The sequence below is a fragment of the Emys orbicularis genome, chromosome 16 (genome assembly GCF_028017835.1).
Source record: "Emys orbicularis isolate rEmyOrb1 chromosome 16, rEmyOrb1.hap1, whole genome shotgun sequence".
NCBI lineage: Eukaryota > Metazoa > Chordata > Testudines > Emydidae > Emys > Emys orbicularis.
Genome location: NC_088698.1, coordinates 3,968,092 through 3,981,737, shown reverse-complemented (window position 1 = coordinate 3,981,737; position 13,646 = coordinate 3,968,092). Strand labels below are relative to the sequence as shown.

The following is a 13,646-nucleotide window of genomic DNA, read 5'->3' as shown; positions in this document are numbered from 1 at the left end:
ATAGACTGGAGCCAGGAGGTTGATAACAGTGCGCTGGCAGGGTGTGGGGGGCGCATGGGAAAGAGTTTTGCGACAGTGGCTGCAGGAGAGGGCAGGCGGGGAGCTGCTCAGTTTGAAGAGCTACTATCTCCTGGAGTTTGTCCACTTGGCGCTCCATAACGTTTAAGAGCTGCTCCGGGGTTTCTTTCTGGTGTGCCGCGTTCTCCTTTCGGTCCCTCTTCTCTCTGTCCCGCCACTCCTTCAATTCCAGTTTCTCGGTGGCGGAGTGCATCATGACCTCACGCAGAAACTCCTCCTTAGTTCTTCTTGGCCGCTTTCTAATTCTGCGCAGCCATTCAGTCGCTGATAACAAAGCAGAAGCAGTATTGTTTGCAACACAGACAACACTGATTCAGTGATTTAAAACACAGCCAGTACTCACACACCTGTCACTAACTGGCTGGCCCCAGGCAAGTACACATGAGACACGAGACCCCCAAAATGGTGAGTAGCCTCAGGGACAGGGGAAATCACTCTTCCCGGACCCTGCTGTACACTGGGCACGTGGCTCTTGGGGAGAGCCAGCACCGTCGGGGGGCCTGATAATCATTCCTGTCCCCACACTTTCCACAGGCTGTGTTCATTATGGAAGATACCTCGCTGCTGAGGGTGAGCAGGGAATCCAGGGAGGATCTTCTCCAAGTCTGTGGCTTCTGCCCTGGCCCTTATGCGATTCACCTGTGTTCAGAAATGGTCCCCACCCCTTCGTGACGGCAAAGTGGCACGGGAAAGTTACTGTTAATGGGGCAAGAAACAAAGCAGCTCTGCCGAGGAACCTGTGGCAGCGGATTGCCCAGTATCTCCACGAGAGTTTCCTGGGGATCTCTGAGGGAGACTCCCGTGAAGTGAGGGAGTCAATCAACAGCCTGTTCCGCCGCTCAGACTAGGCATGTGGTGGGAGACAAGCCTGCTTTCTACAACCCTCCTGCCCCCAACAACTCGCTTCAGCAATTCCCCAAATCAGATCCACTTAGCCAACGAAGTATCCACAGGGGCCTTCGCAGTGGAGGTGGGGTCACCGCCGAGTATCACGTCCAGCTCTTTGTAGAACCAGCAGCTCATGGGCGCAGCACTGGAGCGGCGGTTTGCCTCCCGCGCCTTGTGGTAGGTGTTCCACAGCTCCTTCACTTTGACCCTGCACTGCAGTGTGTCCCGGTCATGGCCCCTTTCTGTCATGCATCGTGAAATCTGTCCGTAGGTGTCATAATTCCTATGGCTGGAGTGCAGCTGGGACTGGACAGCCTCCTCTCCCCAAATGCTGATGAGGTCCAGCAGCTCGGCATTGCTCCAAGCGGGGGATCGCCTGGTGCGTGGAGCAGGCATGGCCACCTGGAAAGATGCGCTGAGACCACTGCATGCGTCACCGAGCAAACAGGAAGGGGACTTTCAAATCTGCAAAGGAATGTAGGGGGTGGGGCTTGATGGTTGGTCACCTGAGGGCAGGGCAGAAGAGTTCAAACCGATGACCAGAGAGGCAAGAACAGGCATTGTGGGACACCTCCTGGAGGCCAATCGCAGCGCTGTAATTGACCAGGGTGTCTACGCTGGCACCGCAGCGCTGTAGCCCCGGCGCAGAAAGCTGTACGCCTCTTGTCGGGGTGGGGTTTTTTAGAGCACTACAATTGCACAGTTTCTGCGCACTAAGTGGCTTGGCAGTGTGTACGCCTCGGGAGTTACAGCGCAAAAAGCTGCTTTCCTGCGCAGAAACTTGCCAGTGTAGACAAGGCCTGAGATGAATGGAGCGGTTCACTTCTCTCAGAGTTATTGTTTCAGGCTGTATTCACATCCATGGGTGTTCTCATTCAGCTGAGAACACCACATTGAGATGAATGAGCCACTTCATATCTCTGAGCCTCCTGGAGGACGGCCTCTTCTCCACACACTAGGCCCAGATTTGCGGTAGGGACTCTACATCTCCATTCTCCTGCCATTCCCTGCCTCCAGCTGGTACATGCTCCCCAGGTCTGTCCCCCCCTCCCCTTCAAAAAGATCACCACTGACTCCATGCTGGTCCCTGCATGGCTCTTGCACCCTCTCCCCAGCTCCTCAACCTGCAGGGTCCATGCTGACATCTGCCTCTCGAAGTGGAGGAGGGAGAACCAGGCTGTGATGGCCAGGCAGACAAGAGAGCTGAGACAAGAGATGTGAAGGGATGAACGTGCAGCTCATGCATTCTGTGGCCAAGGTAATTCTTGCCAAGGAGCTAGAGCCATGGAGGATGAAAGTTGGGCTGAGGAACATGTGGGTGCTGAGAAATTATTTTAAAACAAACAAGGAAATCAAATGCCCCAAAACTTCATTAATGCAGAGTTAAGGTTGTTCATTGGTGCCTTTTGCCCTGAACGCAGAGTGGCTAAATGTAAACATGCCACCCCCACAATGCGACCTTAACTCTGCCCTCTGAGCAATGCCCCAACACGCCAGTAACATGTACTAGCATGCTACCCACATAGGTGCTACAGAACCCCCTGGGAACAGAGCACACACATGAGCACTGCAGGACAGAGTCTAACATCTCTTTGCTCAGGTAAAACTCTGCTTTAGTCAGGTGTAGCAAACAGGAACTATCTGCACCTGCCGAACATGCAAACACTGAGCCTGCACCAGACCTGCCACCCCTTTCACCCGTCTGAGGCATTGGTCTCACTCAGCCCCAGCAGCCCTGACGGCGGTCCCCATGGCAAGAAGACGCCCTGGTGCATGTTTATGGACACAACTTTCAAAATTCAGCACTGAAATGAGGCCTGGATCCCTCAAGGCACATGGGCACATCTCCTCATATCACAGGGACAGCTCTGCCAAGCTGCTCCACGTAATCCCTCCACCCTTCAGTGCAGCTGCACCTAACCCAGCAAAGGCAGCTGCAGTGCGTGCAGAGAAATGCTGGAATTCCAGTCTGCGGCGCTCGGCACAAACAAGGGCTTGTTCTCGGAGCCCTTTCTTATATCTGCTTGTTGGTGGTTCATAGACACCAACGCCAGAAGGGACTATTAGACCATCTAGTCTGACCTCCTGTATGACACAGCCAGAACATTTCACTCAGTTATGCCTGTAGACACCCCGCATCTGGCCTGATTTTTAACATTGCCAGCATGCAGTCCCTCATTGCCGATCCACTATTGAACTGATCAGCAGTGCAGGGAGGGGGCAGCTGCAGCCTCCTGTAGCACAGGGACCTGGGGGGGGGCATCTTATCACCCTGCTTGTTAGGCAGGTTTTGTGGAGCCACAGCTCTCACTGCCCACTCAGCCATGGGCTCTGAGTGTAGAGCCACGGGGCCTTGCTGTGCAGGGTGGGGGCTGATCCCGCTTCAGAGGAGAGCGCGAGCCTCCAGTCCCTCTAGCATCCACGTAAAGGTGGCTGAGGCGTTGTCATGGACCGGGGCATGGGCGGTCAGGCCTCGTGGTCGGAGCTGGAGTCAGTGGCCAGGAATAGTGCAGAAGCCAGAGCCAGGAGCCGAGCAGGGGTGGAATGAACTGGGTAGGACAGGAACAAGGCAGGAGCCAGGCTGGGCTCAAGGCTGGGAGCAGGGCAAGCAGCGGCAAGACCACAGCTGCGGGCATGTGCCTCATTGAGCAGCCAGAGAGCTGCTCTTGGGCCTAAGAGCTGTCCAAAGAAGTCAGCAAGCCGATCAGGCGACCCTGCTGTGGCTCCGCTGTGCTCATTGGCTGCCCAGAGCACAGTTGTAAGTTGTAAGTCCTCAGTCCTAGAAGGTATGTGGGGCAGCGGAGAAGGCCCGCAGGCTCAGGAGGATCCAAGCTTGTAGGGGAGCTGGATGGGTGGGGTGGACACTGGTTCAGAGGGGTCATTGGGGGGGAACAGGCTTGGCGGAGCGTTGGAGAGGGAAGGAGGATGTGGCTTATGGGAGAGAGCAGGTGTGTTTGGTGGGGAGAGGGAGGTGGAGCTGGCAGAGCAGGGAGGCTTTTAAAGGCTCATTGGTGATGGGGCTGTGGAGAAGCAGGAAATGTGCACTCCTGGGAGTGCTCAGTAAAGAAATGGGCGTCCCTCATTTCACAGGGCGTTGTCCCTCATCCTGACGGTCACATGTCCCTCATTTCGAGAGGGGTGGTGGCAACTAGTGCTGCCTCATTGGGGAGTCTCCACTGTGAGAATGGCAAAGCTACTACTCACCATCCCAGCATCCCTTGGAGACTGATTTCCTTCCGTCAGAGCCCTGTGGGGACAAGGGAGAGCTGCAAGTGTGGGATTCCCCTGGGATGCACCAGCTGGAGTGTGTGTTCTCAGTGTGAGTTCCCCTGCCCTGCCAGTGTCAGGATGTGACTGAAGCAGACCTTGCTGATCATGGTTTATTTGTCGTTTCAGGCCCTGGTCACGTTTGACGATGTTGCCATCTATTTCTGCAAGGAGGAGTGGGAGGAGCTAGCGGAATGGCAGAAAGAGCTGTACAGAGACGTGATGAGGGACAACTATGAGACTTTGATCTCCCTGGGTAAAGATGATTTTTCTTTGCCAGCTCTCACTCAGATTCAGTTCATGGTTATTTCCATGTTCCATTGATTTTTGGTGGTCCACAATGGAGGGTTGCACCACTGTAACTAAACCAGTTTCAAACCAGTACAAAAGCTGTGTGTAGACAAGTCCACAGATTCCTCACATGCTCCCAAAATATAGCAGTACCTGCAATATCTCTATTGACAGCATCCTCCAGTTGCAAATAAGTATTATGTATTTCTTCACATTTAACTATGCATATAAGAAAAGCTAATTTGTACACTAAATATTGATTTAAAATCTGCTTCATTACAGGGTATAACATGGAGTAATAGTTTGAGAGATTACAAGTTTCATTGTTAAGGGCAACTACCTACACATGTTTTATAATGCAGGAATATTTAAAATCCCACACAGGTAACCAGGAGAAGCAAAATATTATATACCAGCCCCAAGATTAACTCTCATTCCCTGCCCCTTGCTGCTTCATGCGTTTATAAGCCTCGTTGTTATGTGCTGATTGATTGAAGTCTTAAACACTGAGACACCAGGTTGCTGCTAAAATACACTTTCTAATAGAGAAGTGAGCCCCGTCCCTGGAGTCTGAGGAAAGTGGACTAAGGTGAGACCGGCCAGCTCTAAAACCAGAGAGAGCTTCCTAGACTCTTGCTCAACCAACCATCTCTGAATGATGACTAGCACCAAGTGAATGACTGGAATTTCTGTCACGCAGGAAACGGATATTTCAACATTTGTTTTCATCCCAAATCCGGATTAAGATTTGTAATATCAATTGTTCATGGAACAAAAGTTCAGAAAAATTTCAATTTGAAATGGCCAAACATTTTGTTTCAAGTCAGTTCAGCATTAAACATCTCCCTGTGGTGCTGCAGTGCCACATGGGAGTATAGTTCAGGTGCCTGATTCTCCCCTATGGGCCAGTTTCCCTGGCTGGTATATCCCATGATATACCTGCCGTCATATATGACTCCCATGATGCACAACACAGCTTGGTCAGAGGGGAGACCACATTGCATCATGGGAGATGTAGGCTGGCCATATCAGTCAGTACCATGGACAGTGAGATGTTGATTTGACACATTTTGTTCACGTGGTTAAGGAGTTAGCTTATAAATTGTGCAGACTTAAAATCCAGAGACCCCAGCATTCTGTACAGACTCCCCAGGAGACACCAAACAAAGAGCTCACCTACATGCTACACAAGCTCCATTCAGTAAAACCCTCCTAAAATGAGAATAGTGTGTTCAGGTGTGTAAATAGGTGAATGATTCAATCCACGGGCTTTGAAGGAATTTTTTTTTTAATGCTGCCTCACCATCCAAACTTCTCCGCTCACCCATGTCTCCAATAAAGGGGGCTGGAACAATTTGTATTGTGGGGGGGCTGAGAGCCATCGAACCAAACTGTAAACCCTGTACCTAATGGAAACCACTTCACACCAGGGGGCGCAGGAGCACCCCCAGCACCCATAATTCCAGCACATATGTACACACTGTACTCTGTGATGGGGTCCTCATTAGCATTCAGTATTGATCAGCTACCCATGTCGGTGAAGAAATGGTGTTGGTTTCACATCAGTTACCATTTGGTGTGAAACGAATTATTAGCGTGCCCTAGTCCTCTTCCCAGTGGCTTTGGGTCTAGATCACAAACTCCATCACAACAGGCACTAAGGCCCTGATCCAGCAAAGTGCTGTAAGGATATGATAGGACTAATCCCACTGACTTCAGTGGGACCACTCATGTGCTTACAATTAAACATGTTCTTGGAGAGCTTTACTGGACCAGGGCTTAATTCCACAAGTTGTAAGTAGCCCCATCAGAAAGTCCAAGGACTAAACTGGTAGGAAAACCAAACTGCTCTTCCTCCAGGACAGAGAGGGGGAAAGCACGTCCTGCCTATAAGCTATCCACTTTGGGAGCAATCTGAGGGCATCAGTCTCATGGTTACAAAAATAATTTCTGCTGCCAGCAAATTCCCTTAAAATGTCTAAGTTAGCTGGTTGGAAAGTGTTCTGGTCTTTTTTTCCTGCAGAAAATTTAGATGAAAATGAAGAATAGTTTTTGTCAAAATATTCCATGGGGCTTTCCCCACAGAAAATCAAACCCCCAAAATATTTCTATTCGGAAAATGATGCTGCAGTGCCTTGGGAGTTGTAGTTCAAGTGCCTCATGCTCCATTTTATTCTGTAGGCTGGGGTCCCTGATTGGACTACATCTCCCATGATGCACAGTGGTCTCCTGTCTTGTTGAGGGGAGGTGGTGCACCAGGGTGGTCACATTGCCATGCTGCATAATGGGAGACAAAAGTCCAGTTAGGGAGCCCAGCCCATGGAGGAGGATGGGAGCATGGGGTACTGTGGCAGCACTTCAGGATGGAAATATTTGGTTTTGGACATTCCGTTTTTCACCTAAACAACAGTTTCTGCAGAAAGCAGACACTTCTCACCAAAAAACAAAGTGTTTAGTCAAAGACCCAATTTTCCCATCCAAAAAAGGTTCAGTGGAAAAGTTTGTTTATTTATTTTGTCCCCTACAAAATACTAAATTCTTTATATTTGAAATGATGTTCATTCTTCTCCAGTGCCAGGTCATGCAGCTACGAAACCTGCCCTTATCTGGCTGATAGAACGAGGGGAAGAGCCATGTGCCCAGACTTGCCAGGCCTCGGGGGAAGGAGGCAGTTCTAGGTACATTTCCTCAGGTGAGTAACAATTTACACTTCAACAGTTATTTGCATCTTTCAAAAGCTTCCTAGTAAAAAATGGGCTAGTCTGGCTCTGACTCGGTGTTTCCTCAAAAGAAGCGTTCAGTGAAGTAAGGACTGACTAAAACTACTGGAGGACCAAAAGATTTGGCCTCCTTTTATCCTTTCATATTCCAATTTGCATACTAATAAAAATGTGCATGTTAATTTTCACAGTAATAAAATTTGCCACATAATTTCCATAGTAATGAAAATTTGCATACTTACTTGCATAGTAATACAGTGTGCATTCTGATTTGCATAGTAATAAAATGTTCATGCTAATGAGCCCAAATGACCAGCCCTGGATCTGAACTCCCCCATACCTTGGGGGTGTTTGCAATCTGAAGTTGGACTGGCTTGCGTGTGGTCTCCATCTTCCGAATAGGTTAAACCAAAACTCTGGATCCAAAAAGCTAACGTGGCCCCATCCTTGTTAACTTGCATATCTAGCTCCACCCTCTTCTCAGCCTTTCAGCCATTTATCATTGTCCTTTTCCTTACTGGCTAAGTAATTCTCTTCCCATCCCCCTTCCTAGTTACAGTCTGGCTGAAGTGACTTGTCTGGCGCCTAAGCTTTAACGAGCAATATAATGCTCACTGTTCTTGTGAGAGACCCCCAGAAACCCACATGGGCTTAGGGACACTACTAAACAGAATGAGCTCATGGCCAACATTTTGAAGAATGCCCACTGACTCTGGGTACCTGAATCTTGGCACGAGACACCAGGTGCCTTATCTTCGTGCTGAAAACCTCTGAAAAATCAGAACAACAGTGTCTCCACTTGGGGACCCAGCAATCCAGGGACCCCAAATCAGTGGCCACTTTTAAAGAGGAGGCCATGTGTACCTGCACTTCTTTGCTGGACAGTGCATACAGAGGGCCCAGCAGTGAGGTATGTAGCACTAGGGACACCTCTCTAGTTCCTTTGTTTTCGTGCTTGCAGTCACTACAGATCAGGGACTTTCAGGAGTGGGGTCCTGACCAAAGACAATGTGCTGCGTGATGTGTTTTGGATTGGGAGGGTCCCAGAAGCCGTTCTCTAATGGCTTGGATTGCCTTTCTTGCACTGCCAGTCAGCTGTTCTCCAGCCAGGAGCACAAACATGCCTACTCCCCACTGAGAACAGTTGATTGTTGATCCAATCCATATGAATTTTATATGAGCCCAGAGGAACCACCTACTTCCATTGCAGTTGACCAACAATAACTTGTTTTCTGCATCTAAAAGCCAGGGCTGGCGTTAGGGGGTAGCAAGCAGGGCAATTGCCAGGGGCCCTATCCCACAGGGGCCCCCACGAAGCTACATTGCTCAGGCTTTGGCTTCAGCCCTGCGTGGCGGGACTCAGGGCCCCGGTGTTCAGCCCCATGTGGTGAGGCTTCAGCTTTCTACCCTGGGCCCCAGCAAGGGTAACGCTGGCACTGCTTGGCGGATACCCTGAAATGTGCTCATGGCCCCCCAGGGGGCCCCGGACCCCTGGTTGAGAATCACTGCCCTAGATAGCTCTCCATGTTGCATAGATAACAGCCCAGAAGAGACCAGGGCAGGGAAAATGTGGGACAACCTTCTAATCAGCCAAATCAGTTAATTGACTGATACCCAGACAGACAAGTATTTCAAAAGCTTCCTTCTTCCACAGGATTCCATTTGCAATTAATCTTCCTTAATCTGATGGTTGTAATATATATATTAATTCAGTTATTTATTCTATTGAACACTTGATTTCAGGGTTTCTTGTAAACAATAAAAAAGATCCTACAAAAGAATACACAAGATATCCTGAAGCATATTCCAGTTTACAGAATATTTAGCCCACATAAGAGAGATTTTCTAGGATTAATCAAGTACTCTATAAATGAATCCTATTCGTTTTCAGTAAATGGCAACTAAATTCCAGCTGGTGCTTGTTCTTGCAAGATTGAGATTTAGGAACAATTAGTGTATGCTTGAGAGGTGTCAATTTTAAGTGTTGTCTGCTTGTACAAGACACAAAACAGAGAAAACAAGTGGTCATCTATGAATAGCAGTAGGATCATTATGCATGTATTAGATGGTTGTTTGAACTGTCTGGAATTCCAGATTCAAGTTCATTAAATAGGCTGCTGAGATATTACCTTGTAGATGATGGGCAACATTTTCCAAGGAGCCCAAGTCCCATTTTCAGAAGGGATTTAGGACTAGATCCACAAAGGGACTTTGGCACCGAACTCCAGTGCCTAGGTGCCACAGAGATCCTCAGAACCCCTTCTTAGCTTCTGCCCAATCCCGTAAGCACCCCTGTTTCTGCAAGTGACGTTCCCTCGGGGCTGGCGGACGGGCACAAGTCCAGGCAACTCCTGAGACTGCCAAGCTGCTCAGCATCCTAGCTCATGCCTAAGCCCCGATGGGATTCTTTAGCTAGGTGTTTCCTGCCTGTGGGGCCCAATCCAGTTGGTGTTCTCGTAGCAAGACTAACCTGAACAAAGCCAACCCAGAACACCCAAGGGCCTGCTAGTGAGGGCACTGGTGAGAGGTTTGCACCCACATTCATGTCCCTGCTCCAAATTGGGCAGAGTGGGGATTTGAAAACAGGTCTCATCTCCCAGGTGAGTGCCCCAACCCCTGGGTTATTGGCTCTAATGGGGTGGGGTTCTCGGTCTGGCTTTTTGTGCGAAAGGGCTGCCCTGGTTTAGGCACCTAACTCCAGGAGAGGATTCCCAGCTGTGAATCCCAATTCTAATGACCTTTGAGCCCCAGCCCTCTCCTCAGCATTTTCTACTGGTTAACTTAAGCAGCAAAACACCCAGCTTGCTGTCTCCTGTAACTCCCATTCTTAGGTACCCGACGCTCATGCATTATGTGGGGAGCCTGGACACCTAATCTGGGGCTGAGGATTCCAGTGGGAACCTCAGTCGTTTTGTGGAGCTAGCCCTTAGGCCTAAATCCCATTGACTTCAATGAGGATAAGGACATGTCTACACTACAATCTTAAATCGACCCAGGTTAGGTCGTTTTACAGCCACAGTGCTGTGGATCCTCACCAGGAGCACTTCCGCTGATTGGAGAGGGGCAGTGTGGGGGGCTGAGCCCCAGGGCTCTCAGCTCTGCACAGCTCCCCCCCGGCTTTTGGGTCCCTGCTCCCAGCTGGGAGTCGGGGGGAAGCCATCCAAGGCTTCTTGCCTCCAGCGGGGAGATTCACACCCACAGTCTGGTTGGCTGCCATAGTCCCGGTGAGGAGCAGGGAACCAGGACCCTGGGGGACAGCTGGGCTCTCGGCAGGGAGTGGGGAACTGGGACCACGGGAGGCAGCCCAGCCTGGAGCAGAGACTTCACAGCAGCCCGGCTAGGGAACCTGGAGCCAGCTTTCTTGTCCGTTTCACGGCTCCAGCAGAGACAGCCAACAGCCCATGTAAGTAACAGTGTCTACACAGACCCTGCTTTGCCCTAACTACCCCGATATAAGCCCTGCGCCTCTTGTGCAGGTGGTGTTATGTCGGTGCAGTAGGGCGCTTACACCAGCGGGAGCACGGCTGTAGTGCGACACGGACGTCATTAGGTCAATGTAAGCTGCCTTGTCGACCTAACTCTGTAGTGCAGGCCAAGCCTAAGGCTCTGCAGTATCTCAGTCACTTTTGAAAACAGGACTTGCCGTACATATATCGATCGTAGGCATTTATGAAATACGTACAGTAGCCATTGATCCATGTGCATGCACTAATCCAGCTCTGGGTTCCCCTGTATTCTAGCCGATGAGCTCGTCTCAAGGACTAACGACGAGGAGTCTCCAGAGAGGTTGGGTGCGCCCCGAGGAGCCAGAGCGAGTGCTTTCCCAGGCTGCGGCGGGGGTGTGGGCGAGGGGCAGCCTGCGTCAGAAGGACAGCAGGGGAAGCCAGCAGGAAACCCACGTGGTGGAGCGAATCGGTGTGGCCGAGGATTCAGTGAAGTGGAAGATGCCGCTGCCTCCCCGAGAACCCCCCCAGAGCAGAGGTTGCACTGCTGCATGGAATACAACGAACGCTTTCCTCACCCATCGCATGTAACCGCTCACTCCAGAGCCCATGCTGGGGAGAGACCCCATAAGTGCCCCACCTGCGAAAAGGAATTCAGCCGGCGTGCACACCTTATTCAGCATCAGCAGGTGCACACGGCGGAGAGACCCTACAGCTGCCCCGAGTGCGGGAGGGGCTTCAGCCGCAGCTCTAAGCTTATGGAGCACCAGAGACTCCACACGGGGGAGAGACCCTACGAATGCCCCGAGTGCCAGAAAAGCTTCAGCCAGAGCTCCAGACTGATCAAACACCAGAGAATCCACACAGGGGAGAGGCCCTTCCAGTGCCCCAGGTGCGAGAAGAGCTTCGCAGAGAGCACGAGCATGCTGCAGCATTACAGAGTCCACACGGGGGAGAGGCCCTACACGTGCAGCTACTGCCAGCAGAGCTTCAGCCGAGGCTCGCGGCTGGCGGAGCACCAGAGGGTCCACACTGGGAAAAAGCCCCATCAGTGCGGCGAGTGCGGGAAGAGCTTCGGGAACCGCTCGACCCTCACCACCCACTACAGGACCCACACGAGCGAGAGGCCTTTCACGTGCGGTGAGTGCGGCAAGAGCTTCAAGCAGGGCTCGGCACTGATCGCGCATCGGAGGAGCCACACCGGAGAGAGGCCCTTTTCATGCACAGAGTGTGGGAAAAGCTTCGCGCTGAGCTCCCACCTGATCAAACACCAGAGAATCCACACGGGGGAGCGACCCTTCCAGTGCCCCGAGTGCGAGAGGAGCTTCGTGCGGAACTCGCACCTCACCGAGCATCGCCGGATCCACACAGGGGAGAGACCCTACCAGTGTCCTGAATGCAAGAGGAGCTTCCGCCGCAGCTCCCGGCTCATTGAGCACCAGAGGATCCACACAGGAGAGAGACCCTACAAATGTCCCCAGTGCGAGAAGAGCTTCAGCCGCAGCTCGGCCCTCAGCGATCACCGCCTCCGAGTCCACATGGAGGAGGGCGCTGCGGAGGAGGACAGCCCCTCCGATCAGCCGAACGCCCCCGGAAGGGAAAGACGCTACCAGTGCGGTGAATGCGAGAAGAGCTTCTTTCGGAGATCCCGTTTTGTTGAACACCGCAGAGTCCACACAGGAGAGAGGCCCTTTAAGTGTCCCGAGTGCAAGAGAGGCTTCCGCTCCAGCACAACCCTTACCAAGCACTCCAGAACCCATACAGGGGAAAAGCCTTACAAGTGTTCTGCATGTGAGAAATGCTTTGTCCACTGCTCCAAGCTGATGGCGCATCAGAGGAGCCACACCGCAGAGAAACCCTTTAAATGCAACGAGTGCGAGAAAAGCTTCACTCAGAAGTCGGGCCTCATAGATCATCAAAGGATCCACACGGGAGAAAAACCCTATCGATGTCCCACCTGTGAGAAAAGCTTCAGCAGGAGCTCGACACTCATTCAGCATCAGAAAATCCACATGACAGACAAGCCCTATAAGTGTCCTGAGTGCGAGAGAGGCTTTAGACGACACGCACATCTCAGAGAACACCAGAAAACCCACGCACCATAGGAACTGGCCGCATTTAACACCCAGAGCAAGCCGTTGAAGGCGGATGTGTTCCTGTGACCCCTAGAAAGGCAGAGTTCGGGAAGTGCCATCTGCAGTATTGCTAGAGGGTGGGTGACTTGTTTCATGAAGAAAAAAGAATAATTGTATTTTGGGACAGTCGGGAACGAACAAGGAAATTCCATGCAAAGAACTAGTGCTCATGGAATGTTGAGGTTGAGAAAACAAGCTGTCCGAAGCCAGGCAATGCAGAGTGAAGTGCGGCCTTACCTTTGTCCTCTTGTGCGTATCCCTTTACAAGCAGGATTTCTCTTGATTATAAAATGTAACAGATGATACAAACAAGAATTTCGTAGGCAGCCCTACAGACAATATATTAGAGTATAGCATAGCCGAGTCAACGGGGTTGGCTTGATTTTTTTTTTTTTTTTTTTAAGTCTCAGTGAGAACTGCAAGACAAGTGAAGTTTAATGTTCAATAACGACACAGTAGCAAATATTGTAAATTGACTGGCACAGAGTGTGAAGTGACCAGGTGTTCGAGGTTATCTCAGCGGCAGGGGCCTGAGAATGAAGCCCTTACTCCTACTGTGGTGAAATTCACTTCTCCGCAAAAGGCCAGTATTATGTACTCCCTATAGGGGCTTTAGTGGTCCATAAGCCAGGCACAGGCCTTCTGTATGAGATGAATTTCACCATCTGAAGACCCTGACTAATGTGAGTAGTATGCCAATGCGAATGTTTGCATGATTGGTTCCCGTAACAGGGCGGCAGTTCACTTCTATTGGAACCTGCAAAAAGCCAGTTGAGTGCGTCCGGCTGACTCATTGTGCTGCCGCAGGTCTCGTTAATTTCCAC

The 13,646-nt window shown here is 51.0% G+C and overlaps 1 protein-coding gene across 1 annotated transcript; it reads left to right on the top strand.

Moving 5' to 3' along the window:
• Nucleotides 1-459: 459 nt before the first annotated feature.
• On the top strand, nucleotides 460-12,792 carry LOC135890528 (zinc finger protein 883-like). Its single transcript, XM_065417949.1, has 4 exons — nucleotides 460-483; nucleotides 613-648; nucleotides 4,363-4,489; nucleotides 10,985-12,792. The coding sequence occupies exons 1-4, from the start codon at nucleotides 460-462 to the stop codon at nucleotides 12,790-12,792; spliced, it is 1,995 nt and encodes a 664-aa protein (XP_065274021.1).
• Nucleotides 12,793-13,646: the final 854 nt, after the last annotated feature.

Excerpts from the sequence above, each read along its gene's own strand:
- LOC135890528 (XM_065417949.1), top strand. The coding sequence starts at position 460 with ATGAGACACGAGACCCCCAAAATG. Across the intron at positions 484-612 it reads GACACGAGACCCCCAAAATG|GCTGTGTTCATTATGGAAGA; the intron begins GTGAGTAGCCTC and ends CACTTTCCACAG. Across the intron at positions 4,490-10,984 it reads TGAGACTTTGATCTCCCTGG|CCGATGAGCTCGTCTCAAGG; the intron begins GTAAAGATGATT and ends CCTGTATTCTAG.